The sequence below is a fragment of the Syngnathus leptorhynchus genome, chromosome 1 (genome assembly GCF_054491065.1).
Source record: "Syngnathus leptorhynchus isolate UIUO chromosome 1, UIUO_Slep, whole genome shotgun sequence".
Lineage (NCBI taxonomy): Eukaryota > Metazoa > Chordata > Actinopteri > Syngnathiformes > Syngnathidae > Syngnathus > Syngnathus leptorhynchus.
The window spans coordinates 16,249,394-16,268,824 of record NC_141195.1 but is presented as its reverse complement, the minus strand read 5'-3'; the positions used below and the strand labels follow the sequence as shown (position 1 = coordinate 16,268,824).

The 19,431-nt window shown below is 43.4% G+C and overlaps 2 protein-coding genes across 4 annotated transcripts; both read right to left on the bottom strand.

Annotated features, from left to right (window-relative positions):
- Nucleotides 1–2,106: 2,106 nt before the first annotated feature.
- Nucleotides 2,107–10,167, bottom strand: LOC147062233 (metabotropic glutamate receptor 6-like). Of its 2 annotated transcripts, XM_085916988.1 has the most exons (16): nt 10,061–10,167; nt 8,072–8,604; nt 6,499–6,715; nt 6,007–6,142; nt 5,774–5,928; nt 5,389–5,529; nt 4,943–5,149; nt 4,672–4,811; nt 4,468–4,590; nt 4,086–4,350; nt 3,779–4,014; nt 3,078–3,239; nt 2,855–3,004; nt 2,644–2,784; nt 2,447–2,564; nt 2,107–2,331 (listed from the first exon to the last, which is right to left on the bottom strand). In XM_085916988.1, exons 2-15 carry the CDS (start codon nt 8,552–8,554, stop codon nt 2,475–2,477), a joined length of 2,646 nt encoding a protein of 881 aa, XP_085773114.1. In that variant the 5' UTR covers nt 8,555–8,604; nt 10,061–10,167; the 3' UTR covers nt 2,107–2,331; nt 2,447–2,474. The 2 variants fall into 2 exon arrangements, with proteins under 2 accessions (XP_085773114.1, XP_085773123.1); XM_085916997.1 differs by lacking the exon at nt 2,107–2,331 and having other exon boundaries at nt 2,644–2,803.
- Nucleotides 10,168–10,697: 530 nt separating this feature from the next.
- LOC147062232 (cyclin-dependent kinase 16-like) lies at nt 10,698–19,367 on the bottom strand. 2 transcript variants are annotated; one of them, XM_085912253.1, is made up of 17 exons: nt 19,209–19,367; nt 17,313–17,483; nt 16,937–17,083; nt 16,563–16,681; nt 15,811–15,939; nt 15,678–15,734; nt 15,476–15,590; nt 15,201–15,295; nt 15,061–15,123; nt 14,859–14,982; nt 14,518–14,638; nt 14,323–14,420; nt 14,133–14,238; nt 14,001–14,043; nt 13,646–13,736; nt 13,169–13,234; nt 10,698–12,822 (listed from the first exon to the last, which is right to left on the bottom strand). In XM_085912253.1, exons 2-17 carry the CDS (start codon nt 17,428–17,430, stop codon nt 12,785–12,787), a joined length of 1,530 nt encoding a protein of 509 aa, XP_085768379.1. In that variant the 5' UTR covers nt 17,431–17,483; nt 19,209–19,367; the 3' UTR covers nt 10,698–12,784. The 2 variants fall into 2 exon arrangements, with proteins under 2 accessions (XP_085768379.1, XP_085768388.1); XM_085912262.1 differs by lacking the exon at nt 19,209–19,367 and adding an exon at nt 18,915–19,161.
- Nucleotides 19,368–19,431: the final 64 nt, after the last annotated feature.

Here is a 19,431-nt window from a genome sequence, read left to right as displayed (position 1 = left end):
ACACACACACAGTTTATTTGCCAGCTCATTGTGTCTCCATCGCGTCTGACATCATGAGTGAAATGCGATCAGGTCCTATCAGGTACTGGATGCAGCCTTTTTGGATGCTAGCAGAAGTTAATGATTAATCAGAGATTGATGACATCATGGAGAAAACCAGATGCTCTTCTGAGCCCTTTAATGGACTCTCTGGCCGTGACATCCAAGTGTTGTGCCTTGTACTGTATGTACTGTCTAATGAATTGGCCATTCTACTCTTCACTGAGTCATTGATATATTGGTCAGTGGTCACCAACACCAGTCCATCTGGTGTCCTGCTTGTTTTATAAATGCTGTGTGTATTATCAGATCATCAGCAAGGTCCGCAGAAGATGGATAAAGATCGAGGTCATTTGAATCAGTTGTGTTGCAGCGGTGAGACATATGAAACATGCAGGACCCAAATTAGGGGTTTTAAAGTAGGGTTTTCATTTAGCATTGAGGTTAGGGTTAGCAATTAGGGTTTAGGGGTTCAGGTTTCTGGTTCCAAAGTAGGGCTTCAAACTAGGGTTAGGGTTTCAAACCCTGATTAGGGTTTCAAACTAGGGTTAGGCTTTTCAAGGAGGGTTTCAAAATAAGGTTAGAGTTTCAAAGTAGGGTTGAAGTTTCAAACTGAGGGTTTAAACTAGGGTTAATTTTTTTAATTAGGGTTTCAAACTTTTTAGGGTTTCAAATTACCGTTTTAAAGTCCAGTTAGAGTTTCAAGTTAGGGTTTCGAACTAGGGTTGGGGTTTCAAATTAGGGTTTTTAAGCAGGGTTAGTGTTTCCAAGTAGAATTTCAAACTATTGTTATTATTTCAAATTAGGGTTTTAAACTAGGGTTGGAGTTTCATACTTTGGTTAGCATAAAAAAAATAGGGTGTTAAAATTGCATTCCCAGTTGATAGTTATTTGGGAGTAAGTAATGGGAGAATGATTTTGATGACGGCCACGGAAACACACCTCGGAGCTAAACCGCAGATGAGAGGCCATGGGCGGCGGTTGCCTGGCAACAGCCTCCCTATTGCAGCAGAGTAGAGTCAAACAGAGCATGAATCACTTTCAGATGGATAAGTCTCACCACAGGCACCGAGTTGAGACACGCCTCAGCGCACTTGCACCGACTGACCATTATTAACGTTTTGCACTATACTTCTCAGTTCGTGTTTGTCATCATTTTGAGAGCTTTTCTCACTCAAACATTTGGAAAATTCAGCCCCTGAAGCCACTTTGACTTACCAAGATCAAATTTGTCAGACATCTCTATCATGGACAGACCCGAAAAGAAAATAAACAGTAAATCCGCCATTTTGATTTGAAGCAATTATTTGAGTTTTTTTTTCCTGGAGGCCCCCGATAAAGGCAAACCTGTCACAGAGATTTTGTCCAATGCGCAATTGATGCCCTCCAAATAAAATAAAAAAAAAGTTTCTAATTGCCTGCAAGTGCCACAAAATGACTTTTTGATGAAGTGGCTCCCCGGCTGAACCGGTTGCCAGCCGATCACAGGCCACTCAGAGACAACCAACCATCTGCACTCACTGTTAGGATCGGCAAACTAACCTAACCTAACCTAACCTACCCTACCGACCGACCGACAGACTGGCTAACCGAAACACACCTGACAAAGACAGGAACCAAGAAACAAGAACATCAACATTCCGACAGGGCAGGCAGGACTTAAATACGAGACAGGTAACGAGAGGCAGGTGACATTGATTGTGAGTAGACACAGGAAGGGAGGGGCGAGTACATAGACGCGGACAGAAACCATGACAACCGGGGACGAATCGTGACACTCACACCTATGGGCCATTTAGAGAATTCAATCGGCCTGCCATGTATGTTTTTGAAAGGCGGGAGGAAACCGGAGTACCCTGAGAAAACCACACGCAGGTACGGGGAGAACATGCAAACTCCACACAGGGAGCCATAATTAAACCTGCAACCTTTGAACTCTGAGGCTGACCAGTGCGCACCGTGTTGCCGGCAGCAAAGCAATAAATAACGTGTATCTGTGACCTGCCTCATTTCTTCCTGCAGGGGGCGACATTGACTGACACATCATCATCCAACGTGTTCTCTGTTTATTTTCTTGATGTATGAAATGTTTTAACACGATCAAACGCATTTCTTGCATCAAAACACACTTGGCTACATTATGCTGAAATAAACTTGGACACATTGTTGAATGATATCGTCATTTGTCAATAAACCTATTTCAAATGGAACCATTTGCAGAGGAGTGAAAACGTGCTCTTCAGATGACAGTGACGTCATCAGGTAGTTCGCAGGGATTGGTCAAATGAGGCCCTGTGAAGAAAACAGCACAAACTGACAAACTCAAATGCAACACCACATCTATCTGCCATTTGACCGAAGCATGTACAAAAAATTATTTATGCTGAAACAAGAGTGTTCCTTGTACCTTCATCCATAATAAGCGTGCCTTGCATTTATTGCGTTCTGTCGGGCTCAAACATGCTCTTTCCATTCTGATTCTGCTTGATGGATTTGCGAGACACCTGAGCAGCCTGGACAACACCCTGCCGGACAACCAGTTTCAGGATTGGAGACGATTTGACCGCATGAGAACGTCACCTTATCCATCCGCTTCCTCCTCACCTTGAAGCTCCTCTTTCTCTTCTGGATGTTCTGCTCAGGCTGAAAGAGGATGACATAAACTTTGGGAATGTAGAGCATTCCGAGGGAGACGGACGCACTGAGAGTCATGGACACGGTCAAAGTCGCCGTCTGGATGAACATCTGCAGGGAGGACATCAGTCTTCAGAGGCTACAATGCAATCTAGATGACGGCTCCAGTCGCGCTCTTTACTTTTTCTGTGGATTGGGCTGTACCAAAAAAGATGGGTACGAAGGCCAGCCAAACGATGCAGGTGGTGTACATGGTGAAGCCGATGGGTTTGGCCTCGTTAAAAGTCTCCGGGACGCCCCGGCTTTTCACGGCGTACACGGTGCACGTCACCTAAGAAGACAAACGAAGCGGGTCATGCGTCGCCGGGTCGCTTTTGCTCAGTGGGTGCGGCTTGACTTCTTACCATGAGCACGATACTGTAGCTGAGGCAGCAGATGATTGACAGATCAGACATGTCACACTTGAGAATCCCTCTGGCCAAGTCAGGGTTCGGGGGACGGAGCTCGTCGTAGTCCACAATGGTGTGAGGCGGCACCACGGCGAACCACACAAACACGCCAAACACCTGACCCAGGTGCGTACACACACACAGACCTGATTCATATTTCTATCTCGCTCAGCTCAATTTACCAACCTACCAAACCAAATCCACTAATAATCAATCAATCAACTGACCAAAAAAAGTAGCCTTCAATTGATTGCCCAAAAAACAACCAATTGACCTACCTAATCTACAAACTAAACAAATCATTTGAATAAATCACCAATAATGCAAATCATCCAGTGGTTTTAGCCAAGCAGATTTTAATTTGAATGATAATAAACTCCAAATTTTAGGTCAATCAGGGCAAGGATTTGGAAGCTAAGACCCACCAAATTTGAATCCTTTTATCAAGAACTACTGAATGAATATTGTATATTGTAATATTGTAATACAAAACAAGTATTATTGGAAAGGGAATTCAACAAGAAGATTGAAGAATATTTGAGTAAAAACCAACCAAACAAAACAAGATTTAACCAAACAACAAATCTACACCAAACCCACTTCCACTATTTTGCAGTACACGTGAGGCCAGCAGAAACAGGAGGCGATGTTCTCACCTGGACCGAGACCAGGATGAAGGTGATGAGCAGCTGCGAGGTGGGGCTGATGAACTTGGGCGGGGTTACTGAGCGTTTGCCCTGTTCGAAGATGCGATAGATGCGGTTGGTTTTGGTCAACATAGCAGAGTACGTGATGGCCATGCCCAGGCCCAGCAGAAGGCGACGGAACGCGCACACGACCACGCCGGGCTCGGCGATCATCAGGAACGTGATGAAGTAGATCAAAAAGATCCCTGAGAGAGGACAGCAAGTCGTATCATGACATCATACATTTTCTTCGACACCAGGTTCACATGTCACCAACCTGTCAGTAAAACGTAGCTGAGCTCCCGTCCAGACGCTCTGACAATGGGCGTGTCGTTAAATCGGACGAAGGTGATAACCACCGTGCAGGTCGCTAGGATACCGAGCATGGAAAGGGAGGCGGGCACCAAGGCCCACGGCGAGTTCCACTCCAGTTTAATGATTGGCGTCGGACGACAGGCGGTCCTGTTGGGGACCGGCCGCATGTCCGACGGACAGGTTTCACAAGTGAACTGGTCCACTTGGTACTGATAGCCGTCACAGAGCTGGAGACATTAGGCATGGTCCGAATTATTGCGCCGGTTTAGTTTGATGATTGTGGAGGTGCGAAGATTCAGCACAATGCTAGCAACATGCAAACAGACAGACAAGGTTATTATTACCTCACAATGCCAACAACAAGGTACCCCATTGACCATCTTCTTCCTCTCTCCGGGTTTACAGGGTAAACTGCAAATGGAGTCTGGCAGTGTCTTATCTCCTCCGGACCACTGCATTTCCTCCAACTGACACACACACACACACACATTAGATCTCCCACGGTCACATGATGGGCCATAAACGCTTAGGACCGATCGAAGACTTACATTAAGACGCAGGTTGTTGGTCCATTGACCAATGACGTGGTAGCCAGGGTGACTGTGATTGGTCATCTGGAACTGGAAGATGTCGTAACGGCCGGGAGCGTCTCCGTTCTCGTTGAATAAGACGCTGGTGCCGGCACTTCCTGTTGGGAAAAAAAGACGCGGCCGCTTTTGACTCGGTGACCCCCCTTCGATTCTGCTTGGTGTGTGTGAATGGATTGACTGATGTTCATATCGTATTTGTGTGTTTCATTGGACGTAAAAGGGATCTGACCATTGAAGTGGACGTCTCGGATGTAGCTCAGCAAGGAACGTCCCTCCACCGGGTCCATGGCGCTGCAAACGCCGCCGTCGGGTCGGTCGCCACAGAGCTGTTGCTGCATGCTGTTCAGGGCGTAGGCCACGGCGTAAACGGCGTCAATTACAAACTGAACCTTGCCCTCCTGCTCGTACGGAGAGTCCCGGCCGATTCTCTCCTGGCCTGGGGGGGGGGGGGGGGGACAAAATGTATCATTTGTAATGTCATCATTTTCCGATCCATCAATGACGGCATGAATCGGATCCGTAATGTAAGACATGACAGCGTCATCTCATTCGCTGCCATCATTAATAATCCAATGTATATATCGAATCATATTTGTATTTTATTTTTTAATTGTTAATCGTCTAAGGTCAATGATTGTACATCAAACACCGACATCCAATGGAATCTGAGCCCACCTGTGCATTTCTTCTTGCCAGGGTCCACTTCGACACCAGGTCGGGTGAGTTTACAACGGAAGTCGTCTTCCCAGAACTCATTGAACCAAATGTTTCTGCGATTGTTCTCCAGAGAGCGAGACATGAAGTACTGATCAAAGCCTGGAATTGATGGATGGATGGATGGATGAATGGCATTTCCATTCATTTCAGTGGAAAAGGATTATTTCAAACACATGAGTTTTGAGTTACAAACATGCTGATAGAACATACTAACTCATATCTCAAGACACACATACAAAGCGATAACCAGACATACATGCTCGGTACACACACACACACACACACACACACACACACACACACACACACACACACACACACACACACACACACACGTCCTTACGGTCTATGGACGCTCGTTTGGGCAAGATGGTAACGGCCCCCTCGGCGACGTCCTCCAGCTCCATGACGGGCGAGCTCTTTGCCCCCCAGCTGTCGGACCCCACAAACAGGAAGTGTCCCGTCAGGTTGGCACGCTTGGCCGCCTCCAGGACCTGTCTGGCACAACCACAAGGGCGCCTTAAATTAAATGAGGTGCCCCAAGGGTGGGAGCCGTTCGGCGGCAAAGCGTTTTACTTGATGTCGTCCTCGTTGGCAAAGATGATGACCCCCCTGGCGTTGCTGGTCTCCATCAAGCGACTGACGATCTTGTCAAACTCGCCGTCCGTCGGCTCACGGGGAATCTTCACAGACTGGGCGATACATACGCCACCTGGGATAAACACAGCTATTACATTGACATAAGACTAACAAGACTCGTGCCATTTATATTGTGACATCATTATCACGATGTGAATCATGCCTAATACATAAGAATAAAAGAACACAAGCATGCATTTGACATGTATTTGCTTGCTACATACAGAATAGGTGCGTACTACAAGAGCTGACAACCATATTGTTAACATTTTGTCAAGAACATTTTGTCAATGTGGCCATCTTTTTGATTTTTGAACGTTTGACCTGTAACAAGGTCACGTTTATAAATTCCCAGAACAAAATACAGACAATAATTGACAGCTCTTGACAAAAAGACATGATCTGTGTATGTCACGAAAACAACCTCACCAGCCTCTCTTGAGATCTGCACGAAGGCGTCCACTCCGCTCTCACCATAGTTTCCCTCAGAGGCCAACGTAGACACGTAGTTCCAGCCCAGAGCTTTAACGATATCCAGCATGGCTTGTGCCTGGTACGAGTCCGGTGGAACCACTCGGGAGAAGAAGTCGTAGCGATTGTTGTCGCTCAGTTCGGGAGCAGTTGACGCGTAGCTCACCTGAGGGATCTGAGCGAACAGTAGTTAGTCAAATGGACTATCATTTTCCATACGAACATATATCACTACCCAAATTAAGATATTTAGGACAAACTCTGAAACTCCATCTACAGGACATTAGTTTTAGTTTCTGGACTACAAGCCAATACTTACGTAAGCCTTGAGCCCTGCGACTTACAGTAACGTGTGACTTACCTATGGATTTTTCATGATATTGAATGAAGATGTGTATATGCTCTTATATATGGAAATGAAACATTCTAACATCTGCGGCTTATAGTAGTCCAATGCGGCTTGTATATGAACAAAATATATATATGTTTGTGTACTCATACATACAAAACAAAGGACAGTCAAAAGGATTAGAGTTGTGCAACAGCATGAATGTGTGTCACACTTCAATCTAGTGAGTAACAATCACATTAGGACACATTGTGTGTGTGTGTGTGTGTGTGTGTGTGTGTGTGTTTGCAGATTAGTCAGTGTTGTAACACAAGCACTTTTGCACCCCCCCCCCCCACAACATTTCATAGCAGCAAAATGAGAAAAGAAAAAGGTTGCCATGACAACCATGTTAGCATGTTCACTTTCTGTTATAATTATCCCATTATTTTTCTATAAAGGTCATCTTTAAACTTTCACCTGATTGCCGGTTATGTGTGAGCCCCGTCGTGTTTCACTGCAATTTTCCTTGCCCCCCCCCCCCCCCCCCGCCCAACTTCTCCATGCATGGATACACGCGCAGGGATGCAGAAGTTATTAAAAAAATTGAAAGCAGCAGTGAAGCAGACACCAATTGATCCACAATTAATCAATCATGTGCAGACTTTTGCCCTGTCATTTCCATTAAACTAGAAGATGTCTCACACATTTCTGATGTGATCAAATATTTATAAATTTAAATAACAAAAAAAATAATCAATTAATCCACAAATTAATCATCACCAAAAATGTTCACAGCTAATCATAAGAATTTCTTCTTACTACAGTCTTAATACAGCTAATCAGTGGAATTTTGCTAACAGTATCTGGAGGGTAAGTTGTGGAGAAAAAAAGTGCTCGAAACAAAGTGACCGCAAGTTTGGAATCAGCGTTCCAATTTTAATGCTTTTGTGTTGAATATAGAAAAAAAAAACATTTGCAAATATCTGCTTTTAATTTGGATAATAATAATAATAATAATAATAATAATAATAATAATAATAATAATAATGATGATGATAATAAATATATATGTTTTGGGATATTTAACGCCAAACCAGATTACCCGTGGACTAATCAATAGAGTTGATTTGAATAATATCAATCAGGACAGTCCCACTGGCAACCAACCCAAGTTGTCAGCAGCACGGCGGTGCGGGTTACCTCAAAGAGGCGCAAGATGTTGGCCACCATGATTGACACAGAGCTTGCAGAGGCCCCGATCACTGCCACGACGCGCTCGGGCTTCCGGATGAGGGGCGGCCGCCCATCGGAGCAGCGGATGTCGGATGTGTCCTTCTGGATGAGGGCCTGCACAAAGGTCAGCGACTGCTCAAGGGCATACGTGTCCCGTGAACATGTGTCTAGGATGCGCGCGCCCAACGTGATGTTGGGCAGCAGCGAGGGGTCGCCGTTGATTTGGTCCAGCGCGTACAACATGGCCTCCATGCGGTGGATGCCCTTCTCCTTCTTCAGCTCGCCACAGGGAAGGCCATGGGGTCCGCGGGCGTGAATGGGGAACAGGCCGCCCAGGGTGATGTCGCCTGGGATTTTGATGGAGTGGGGGTGGAAATGCTGGTGGGAGGCCCACACCTGGATCGAAAGATCCAGGAGGAGGAAGAGGAGGAGGAGGACTGACGATGACATTATGACTCCGATTCTCACTTGACTATCTTCATCCTTCCAGTGTGCGATGCCTGAGACAAATCAATACATTAATCAGTTCATCCAATTCCTTGAAAGGAAATACAATAATCCCTCCTTCTTTGTGAATTCCAGGTTGAAAGATTTTTTTCAGAACAATTCCTTACCATTTTATTCTGCCTCTTGTTAAATGTAATTCTACTAATGACCACTAAACGGCGGCACATTATTCAGTTTGACACTACATTTCAAAGAACAATAAAAACAAAGTATTCCAGCTCATGCCAATTGATTTCTTTGCAATGTTTTCACATTATTTTCAGTCTCTATAGTGATATGCGATATTTCATTGGAAAGAATAGTTATACATTTTCTCTTCTAAGGTATCCCTCCAAGGGCTACTCCCAGATTTGACTGCCACCAAAAGGGAAACAAAAACAAAGCTCATCAAGGAAGAATTTGCTGCAAATTCTGTAAATCACGATGATATGCTCTGAGTGATTGATGCAAACACTAAAGTTTGCTCTTTGAGAGGCATAAAACACTGTTTTTAGTGAAGGACCCCCCCCCCCAGAAATTGTCATGTTTTTATCCATTTGCTTTCTCGCAATATGCAGTGTTTAATTGTGTTTGTGTTATTTTTTTTAATATATAAAGACCTTTAAATAATAATGCCATAAATATTACAAAACATGCCTTGAAAGTGTTTGCATAGGATACTTGTATATTGCAGATTTCACTTATTGTGATGTGGTCTGGAGGATGAAGGAGGGATTACTCCACTGTAATGTTCATGCCACAAATAGCAAAAATCTGTGAATGAGAGCCCCCCGCCCAACACGATTGCACCAATATGGAGGTAAAACATGAGATGAAGTTCCTCAATTCAAACCAGGTCTAATTTGAATCAACGAGCCTGTCAAAATGTAAGTTAAAGCCACTCAGTCTAAAACAATTTGCCTCACCTAGCATCAAACTCTGACTAGAGATGACGCTGCATCATTCAAAAACATTTGCCTTCTTTGCTCGATCACTCTGTCAAGCAGGAGTGTCAGATCACTTGTACTTTTGCCACCCGCAAGTAGGTGTGACGTCACTGGTCTGTTGCCCCCATGTGAAAGGACAGATGCCCACAGCAATGTCCTGTCAAAAATACTTGCAGCACGACGTTAAGTGCTTTTGACGCACAACAGGCGATTCCATTTTACACACCTCTTGTAGGAGCTCACAAAAAAAAAAAAAAGGTAAAAAAAAAAGTTACATTTGTCTTGACTGGATGCACATTGAATATTATTGCAAGGTACATTTTAATTCGAATTATTTCAACACAATAGTTGATGATGAAATGAACCCCTGCACCCACCTCACCTACTGCAATAGTGCAACCAGGATTAATAAAACAACATTGGACCAATGTCAGCTGGTGAACGAATACTTCCAAATTATGATTAACACTGACAATAATAAACAATGACAAACTTGTTGTAATGAATCAAGAATTTCTCTTACGCAGGAAGTGCTTCCTCCCGGCCGGAGGGCTCACGTCCTGGCTGCCCCACTGTGGAAGTTCTGATTTGGTCAAGCTCACCTGGTAGAAGGGGAAATGATCCACCTCATACCAGACGCTCCAATCAGCAGTGCGTAATGTGTGCGTGCGTTTAGAGTAGTGACACTGACCTCTAGTGGTGAAAGTAACGACATTGATGACATTGGGTATGCGTGTATGGAAATGTAAACAGAAGAAAAGTAAAAAAACAAAACAGCAAAAATAGCAAAATAAAGACATAAATAATTTCTATTATTTTTTTAAATATTTTTTAGATCTGGTTTTATTTTCACTAAAACCAGATATAAAACCACATTTTTTGTTAAAGACTTTTAACAAATAAAAATCGAAGAGAATGTAATGAAATAAAGTTTCTATAAAGGTTTCTCATTGGCTCTCCCCCCCCCCCCCCACACTTCAATAAAGTGATGTATAAGTCAAACTTTGGCTCACAATGCAAAGTTAAAAAGCACACAAAAAATCCCCCATAACAAAGAGAGAATAAGAAAATGAACAAGAATATCTTTTTCAACCATTTTAGCTGTTCATGTAAATGTGCTGACTTGAGCTCCCGACAACACACAAGAATGAGCTGCAGCGTTGAGAATAAATAAAAACTTTTAATATTTGGTGGTGTAAATATATTGCGAGTACAACACGAGGAGAAGACACTGGAAGAACGATGACGAGTCCCATCATGCATTGCGCTATATTGCAGAGAGCTTTGGTGTCATTTACAGAAGACGCAGAGAAAACAGAATCGAATCCGAAAACATTAAATACAAATAAAAAAATACTCGACGGGAGTAAAACATGACAGGAGACTGCAAAATAACAGGTTTCCCTTTTTGTGCAAATGAAAAATAGTTTGCCAACAATTCTGTTTTCTCTGCCTTTCTCAATAACAAATGAAAATGTAAACTCAGCCAACAATACTACATTCAACAGTCACATGATCAAGTTGGCTCAGCCCATGTTGCGTTCACATTTTTGTGTGAAGTCAAATCGTTTTCAGCATGAGCAAACGTATTCCTTCTGATCAGCACCAATTAAACACAGTCCCATTTCCTGGAGCTACAAGTCCATATAAATAATCATCATCAGAAAAATACAAACAAACACAGCAATCTAGTGTTAGTATTGGACATTCTGCGAACTGATTGGACCGTTTGTGACACGGAGAAAGCGTCGACTTGCCGACGCCGACCAATCGGAGACGTGTGATGTCGTCACGCTGTTGCCTATCTGAATCTGTTGAATAGGGACGCCCTATTAAGAATCTGGAACAGGAATGGGCAAAATATATAGAGTATCAATAGTTCTTCATCTTGGCCTACCCAACATTTATATGAATCAAGAGTCCAAAAATATTTGTTTTTACACATTTCAATCTTTCTAAAATCTATGTATTCTTCTTTTTAAATCTTCACATGGTTATTGCTGACAAAATATTTGTTAATTGTACATACACTTCACATTTTTTTTTAAATTCTATTAAATAATTCAATAGAATTAAAAGAACCATGAATAATAAATTGAAAAAAAAAATGAATGGGTATTTTCTTATCAAAATAATCTATTTCACATACATTGACACGTTTCCCTTGAACACAAAAAAAATTTGCCCAGCCCTGATCTAGAAGCTTGAACGGAGAGTTGGCCGACTCGAAATGAAAAACCTGTTCACACCGCAGCCACGTGGGATCTTCAATATTTCCACATGGGACGAATGTCAAAAGTGATATTTTCATCTTTTAGATCCAAATTGTTATGTGCCTGCCTACCAATTAAGTGAGAAATTAAACAACCTAATCAGGGGCTTTTCTTGAGACCCCTGGAAATGTGACAGAATTGTATTCAGTCTCAATTATTACTTTTCGACATCCAATTAGAGAGCGTGCATCGTTAATTTCATTTTTAGAAAAGGTTGTGGAACACATTTACAACTGGTTGGGCCAGACGTGGTAGAATGGGGGAAAAAAAACAAATAAATGCATGGAATTATGATTTTCAAGTTGTGATAAATTTAGGAGCTGTCTGAATGGTTCTTGAATGAAAGAACTGTAATAATACAATTAATAATATAATAATATTAATTATAGAAAGAACGCCAACGTTTGCACACCAACCAATACAAGGAAAGGTCTCTTCAAAATTGTTTCCTTCATTTGATACCATTTTTGCTCATCAGATATACTACAGGATTTTTTTTAATAATACTAAAATCACAGTTTGAGCTCATTTATTTTCTAGCAATACGTCAGGTGGCTTAAATCTTCTCAGGAAGTTGAAGTCAACAATTTGGCAGATTTGCGGCTACTGGTGTGAACAAGGTTTTTGTTGCCGTGAAGACAAAAACAAGCGGTCCAAATGAAGGCGTCCCTAATCAACAGGACAGACAAGTGTATTGTGATTATTTACAGTCATAAACACAAAAACGTTGCTCTACAGTCACACGCATAAACATGGCTTCCGGAAGAATACGTCACTTCCTGTGCAAACACTTTCGCTCCATCACCGTGAGATGTCATCAATGAGGCGACCAGAATGTTAAAACTGACCTCAGAGCAGTGATGTTCAGAAATATGGAAGACCTATTGCCATGGACACAATGTCCTGTCTGTCTCACGATTGGTCGTTCATTCACTATGGCGTCTGCATGCAAACCTTTGCCTCACTGACCGTTGTCAGAAGAGAAGACTTCGCCTCCTGCTCAGACTGTTTACTGATGGAACAAAGAAAGAAACAAACATTCATTTCTTCATTTCTAAAATGAAACTAGAAGTCTTGACAGATATTTCACATCTAGGTCAGTGTGCTAGCAAATAATTGAATGTTGGGGGGGTGGGGGGCGAAATGTACACACGATGTCTTTGATAGTGTGGCGTGAGATTTTTTGACATGCTGTAATGTTTGGAAAAGACTGATCGAAGGGATATTTTTCACAAACAGGTTTGCTCAGACTCAAGAGTTGGGCTTTAAGATGGAATAGAATTGAGGTTCCTTCCACTGTCGTCACTTATGTACAACAGACACATAGGGTCCACATGTACGCCGGATATGTGCGTTACCTTGATCTGCTGATCTTACTGCTTCTCGTTCCAGTTGAATCTCCGGCAGAGAAAAGATTGATGTCGCTGGAATAAACGGAGTGAAACATCTTCTCTTCACTTTACTGGGTACTGCAGTAGTAAACTATGCCTAGTAGCACTCGCATAATAGCTTGATAGGTATTGTTGTAAGTAGTAGTAATAGTACAGTAATACTTTACAAGCACTAATCAAAGAGTAGTAGTAGTAGTAAAAGTGTCGTTGTAGTAGTAATGCCATAGAACATAGTAGTATACTAGCGGTTCTGTAGCAGTACGAGTCAAGCAGTCATAGCGATGTTTTGGTAATATCATTCGAGTATTCAAGTAGTCATTGATGTTTTGTAGAAGTAGTAATACTTTTGTAGCAATCAATAATTGTTGCGTAGTACTCGTTTTCTCGTAATAGTGGTAATAGTAATGCAGTAATGGTTATAGTAGAGTTGTAACGTGTACTTACTGTCAGGAAGTCTGCACACTCTATTTCCAAGGTTATTAAAGTAGCAATGAGTCATAGCCTCAGCTGCTGAAGTCCGTTTCTTTCCTTCAAACTACACACAGGCGATAATAGCACAAATTACTTACTCATATGCTTTAATACACAAATACAATTTCTTTTTTTCTTTTTTGACTGATGAAGGCGGAAGTACGTGCTGAAACATGTCAGGTAATGCAACCTAAAATAAATAGTTTGTGATAAAAGAACCCCCCCCAAAAAAGTGATTGATAAGTGAAACAAAATGAACTTAGTACAACAAATACAATTTGTCTACACATATGATTGTTTTGTGTGTGTGCATGAGGCGTTCACTGACCTGCAAGAACTTTGACAGCAGCTCAACGCCACTGCTGTTGAGCCTGAAAAAGACAATATCATCATGTTGTGCACATTTGGTATCCTGCCAACAAGACGAACTCTGGTTGTGGATGAGGGAGGTAACAATTACCGGGGCGTGTGATCTCCGAGGTTCTCCGGGGGGTACTGAGGATAATTTGTTGCCACAAATTCTTCATTGGAACTGATTCCTGGCCAGCTCTCTTCAGTTGGTGTTCCTGTGAGTGGGAAAACACACACACACAGGGTCAACATGCGTTTGTGTCACCTCTGATCAAGTGTATTCCAAGTTTGATTCTGACCCAGTAACTTGAAGATGAAGTGGAGTTCCTCCTCTACTGTGGAACCAGGAAACAACGGCCGACCTGTTGTCATCTCGTACAAGATACACCCTACACCCCTAGACGTGAGCGTGGGCGCGCACACACACACATACACACAAGTGAGGCAGGTCCATGTCGGTAAAAAAACAAGTGTGTGTTGTCATGGTAACTAACCACATGTCAATGTGTGTGGAGTAGTCGGTGCTGCCCAGCAGAATGTCTGGTGGGCGGTACCAAAGGGTTACCACCTCGTTTGAGTACGTCTTGGTCGGGATCGACTTGGCCCGGGCCAGACCTGCAACATCAATTCACATCGATATACTCGAACTAAAAGGACAAAAAATCGAACCACATGGATTAATGATAGAACCATGGGCAGACTAGAACCACATGGAGGACAAAATCCACCTATTGGGGGAACTTTGCAACCACATGAACAAACTCTAGCACCATGTTGAAAATCACTTCATCCACATAGAGAAGCACGTAGACAAACAAAGACCACAAGCTCTCACCAAAGTCAGCCAGTTTGAGTTCTCCTCGCTCGTTGATGAGTAGGTTTTGGGGCTTGAGGTCTCGATGGAGAACTTTCCGGCGGTGACAGTAGGCCAAACCTCGGAGTAACTGAAAGAGGAAAAGCTGAGAAAGAAGAGAACACATGGGTCAGGTCAAAACCTCTGCGGGCTGAAAGTGTTCAAGAATGAGAAGATGACGCACTTGGACGTTGTGCATATGGATGACGTTGCCGCAGTCGTCCAGATATTGTTTCAAATCTTTGTCCTGAAACACGCAAATCCATTCATTGAGGCATGCAACCATGTGAAAAGAGCTACACAAATGTGCTCGCATCTTCTCACCAGGTACTCAAAGACCAGTGTGAGGGACTTCTGTGTGTGGATGATGTCATGAAGCGTCACAATGTTGGCATGCTTCAGGTCCTTCAGCAGAGACACTGATGCAGACAAACAGCTTTTAGGGGCGGGGTTCAATTATTCAGATGAATCAGATTTTCACACTATAGATTCAATCAGAAATCCAATTTTTGTGAAGAAAACCCAAATATTCCAGCCATATCCCCAAGGCATCATTCACTAACATGAACGCATACAACACACGGGACATCCACAAGCACCTTCTCTGATAGCCGTACACGGAGCTCCTTCTTCATGCTCCAGACGAATTTCCTTCAAAGCCACCAAGTTGTCTGTCAGTTTACTGCGGCCTTTGTACACGGTGGCATAGGTGCCCTGAACACAAATGTCAAAGACGAGATTGGTCAGAGACGGACAAACGAAATGAGAAGTGAGAGAGAGAGACAGGCAAGCGGTTCTGACCTCTCCCAGTTTGTCTAGTTTGATGTACGTCTCCAGTTTGCCAAAGCCAATCTCTGACTGCACACAAAAGGACACGGGAGGATCAACGCCAGCGAACGATAATATCCATAGTCACGACACGACAGAGGCTTACCAGAGAAACTCTACGCAACCGCCTGCTAATTGGCTGTTCAAAGAGAGCTGGACCAATCACATTGCACTTCTCCAGGTAGCCGTCTGGAAGACGGATATCCGCAGGCAATGACAAACGTTTGTTGATGTCCTGAGAAACACACAGAGAAGAGAGTCAGTGTGAACTTATGTGTATTCACGTTTCAGTTATGTAAACAGGGACGACAAAATGTAAAACGATGAGAATGATGTTATTTTGGGACTTGTGACTCATGCTGTTCAACGGCCAACCTGTTCTACTATGGCAACCAGCAGTGATGTTTGGGCATTGCAACTACGTTACTGGCTACTTGACAAATAAGTCCAATGAGAAAAGCAAGTAGAGAAAGACAGATGCTATCACTTTTAGAGGCAGAACTTCATCTTTAAAGCAAGTAAAAGTGTGTGAATTCCTGTTTGTCTCCATCTGCTATGACACTGGCTCAGGCGTTACGGAAAATGGATTCAAGCACGCCACACACCAGAATCTCAACTCAAGTTTCTTTAAATAATGCTTTCACGAGGACTATTACATTATATATGATAAGGACTTGTTTAAAAATAAATAAATAAGAGATTGCACTCGCTTACTGAAAAGAATGTTCACCACAGAGTTAGTCCAAGTCAACAGACATGTATGCTATGCCCCTCCCTCCATTCCTGCATACACTTTGTTGTTTCAAGTGATTATAGATGAAAAAGAAGCTATAAAAGCTACTAAAGAAGTTGGTTTACCTCAGTGGAAATCTTCTTGGTCCTAAGTCGAACTCGAACTGGACTCTGGACGTCATCGGAAGACGACGTGGGCTCGTTTTCTCCGTCAGAGCTCATCTTGACGTCCTCGTGTACGATCTCTGCTTGGACACGGAAAGGCAGGAAGTAATGTGAGAACACACCGGAAAAAAATGCAAGGCAAAAAGCAGGCAGCCAATTTAGCAGTCACTATGGAATCATTTCCACATTGCTTTAGAGAGGCAATCACAGAGCCAATGGCGCTGAAAACCAAAGCACTCTTAGAAATAAAGCAAAAATCACTCTACGTGGAGAGGGAAAGAATATAAGATGTATTTTTGCTAAGAAAAATGAAAGACTTAATTTCAGGCTCCTACCCAGCCGGCTGCTGTGGTTCAAATAGGAGCTCAGACTGCGTCCGAGACCTCGAGGCCGGCGGCTGTACGACTGGAAAAGAGACTGAACTGATGAAGATGACCCTCTGACCTTCACTCCCCCCGATGTGGGACGAAGCGTGCCAGCCTCTGAAAGGGTTACGACAAAAAACAGAAAGACTTGTCATTGTGTGGTGCAGACACAACAAAATTGAGGTGCAAAATTGAAGATTAGAACATAAAAACCTCTAAAAACCTCTATTGAACTTCACTAAATCATGCAGTTCAAATAGCAGCAAAGCATAGTAGAAAAGCTCAAACGTGTTGGATGTTATTCTGACTTATTGTTGATTTTTTTTCTGTTGGGAACAAATATTACCTGAGTCGCTGTGTGAGGTAATGTCCTGGTGGTCGCTCAGTGTGCGCTCTCCTCCCCCAGCCCCTCCCCTCCCCAAGGTGAGCGACAGCTGCCGCTTGATCTTCCTCATCCTCTCCATGAGGGGGGGTCGTGAAGCTGAGGGGGGCGGGGCAGCCAGCGTGGACGACGCACCTGCGCACATGAAGTGACTGTCATCCAGGAAGGCTAACATGTAGCACGACAGCAATTTGAGGAACGAAAGGAGAAGAAGGCTTTGACTTGTGCTCAAATAAAGCACAATGGCAATGTGAATAATTGAAGAACTATAGTTAAGTCAGGCGGCTCGGTGGCACACTGGGTAGCACGTCCGCCTCACAGTTAGGAGGGTACCGGTTCGATTCAACCTCCGGCCCTTCCTGTGTAGAGTTTGCGTGTTCTCCCCGTGTCCGCGTGGGTTTTCTCCGGGCACTCCGGTTTCCTCCCACATCCCAAAAACATGCTTGGTAGGCCGATTAAAGACTCTAAATTGTCCCTAGGTATGAGTGCAAGTGTGAATGGTTGTTCGTGTCTGTGTGCCCTGCGATTGGCTGGCAACCGGTTCAAGGTGTCCCCCACCTACTGCCCGATGACGGCTGGGATAGGCTCCAGCCCGCCCGCGACCCCCGTGGGGACAAAGCGGTTCAGAAAATGGATGGATGGATAGTTAAGTCTGCCTTGTTTAATTTTATTGAACCTTTATTTCATCAAAACAATGACAAAGGTCTCATTTACTGTACACTGGACCAAACATGGTCTCAAAAAACACAAAATTAGCATTTATTTGTTAATGCAATAAAAATGTAAAAACACAATCAGTTCAGGGCTTCACGTTGCTCAACAACAGAAAGCTTTGCTCATTCTTCAACGTTTATGTGAACATTTCTACCTTTGTCAACTTCAAACTCTAAAAGTTAGAATCTTTGGAGGCTCAAAAGAGCACTTTGCCCTCATCTGGGAAAGCCAGTCAAAAAACAACAGATTCAAGTTCTTCTGCTCGTTAATACAACCAGCAGAAGTGCAACTAGCAAGACAAATTTCAATGCAATGACGGCTAATGATCACTTTGAAAAGTGGGTATAGAAAAGCGTTCAAAAAACAGCGCTTCATGAAGCAAAACTTATTGTAACCAATGGGAGCATTTGACCGGAAGTCTCTTGCCGGAAGTTCCACCCACATTGGTTCCTCCAGGACAGATGTCAGTAATAAAGTGGATAATACAGTGGAATAAATAGCACACTTCATCAAGAGATAAAAGTTTGAAAACATTGCTTGAGCTCGCCGTTATTTCATTTGTTTCATTTCGTTATACATATTGCACATATAAATTACCGTACATTTTGATTAAAACTGTGTCCATCCTATAAGATGAATACAAAATCAATACTAATCTTGATCAGTGTTGTGAAGCGTTTAAGATATTTTCGCACAACAACTCAAACCAAACAAAAAAATCCGCATGAGCTCACAAGCGCAACGCCTCTTGGGATGTATTTGATAATCTTAGCGCTCTTCTTCACAAAGTGCATTGTGGGATACATTAAGGGCAAGATAATTTGTGATCGCTAAATATTCGCACAACAATACCAATTGAAAAAGTCGCTCGATAACGTCAGATGTGATTCCAGCTTGTTGTTGTTAGCTGTTAGCGACAGTGTCGTCCCACTTCCCGGCGATTTCGTGGGACACGGCTATTCCATGGTTTAGGTTGCACCCACCAAGCTCTCGGTAGTAAAGGGGGCGTCTATTTGCTGCACCTCAAGCATTCTAAATGTAGGCGAATCGGCGTGATCCCCGGGTTATCAGCCGCTAACATCGCATCCGTTTACCCTTTTCCTGTGCCCGTTACATCCAACGCGAACACAGCAGCGGGTTACTCACCGGGAGGCCCGGTCCCGGCGTCGCCCTGCTTGTCTTTGGCTCGGTTCAGCGTGACTGTGTGTAGGATTTTTCCTGCTCCCAGTAATCTGCCGCCATGTTGCTCCTTCGCACATTCGTGACGTCACGGCCCCCTGCCACCGTCCTGTGCGCGCGCACAGATTGCCTATTATGTCTCATGTTCCGTAATATCATTTTTACAGCAAACCATTTTCAAATAGACTGA

What these genes read in the sequence shown, in the direction of transcription:
- LOC147062233 (XM_085916988.1), bottom strand. Translation starts at nt 8,554, where the DNA reads ATGTCATCGTCAGTCCTCCTCCTCCTCTTCCTCCTCCTGGATCTTTCG. An exon ending in TCATCCTGGTCTCGGTCCAG is followed by an intron (nt 3,240 to 3,778) that starts GTGAGAACATCG and finishes CACCTGGGTCAG; the next exon opens with GTGTTTGGCGTGTTTGTGTG. An exon ending in CAGCCCAATCCACAGAAAAA is followed by an intron (nt 2,785 to 2,854) that starts GTAAAGAGCGCG and finishes TCCTCCCTGCAG; the next exon opens with ATGTTCATCCAGACGGCGAC.
- LOC147062232 (XM_085912253.1), bottom strand. Translation starts at nt 17,430, where the DNA reads ATGGAGAGGATGAGGAAGATCAAGCGGCAGCTGTCGCTCACCTTGGGG. An exon ending in CCAAGAAGATTTCCACTGAG is followed by an intron (nt 15,940 to 16,562) that starts GTAAACCAACTT and finishes TGTGTTTCTCAG; the next exon opens with GACATCAACAAACGTTTGTC. An exon ending in GGTTGCGTAGAGTTTCTCTG is followed by an intron (nt 15,735 to 15,810) that starts GTAAGCCTCTGT and finishes TTTTGTGTGCAG; the next exon opens with TCAGAGATTGGCTTTGGCAA.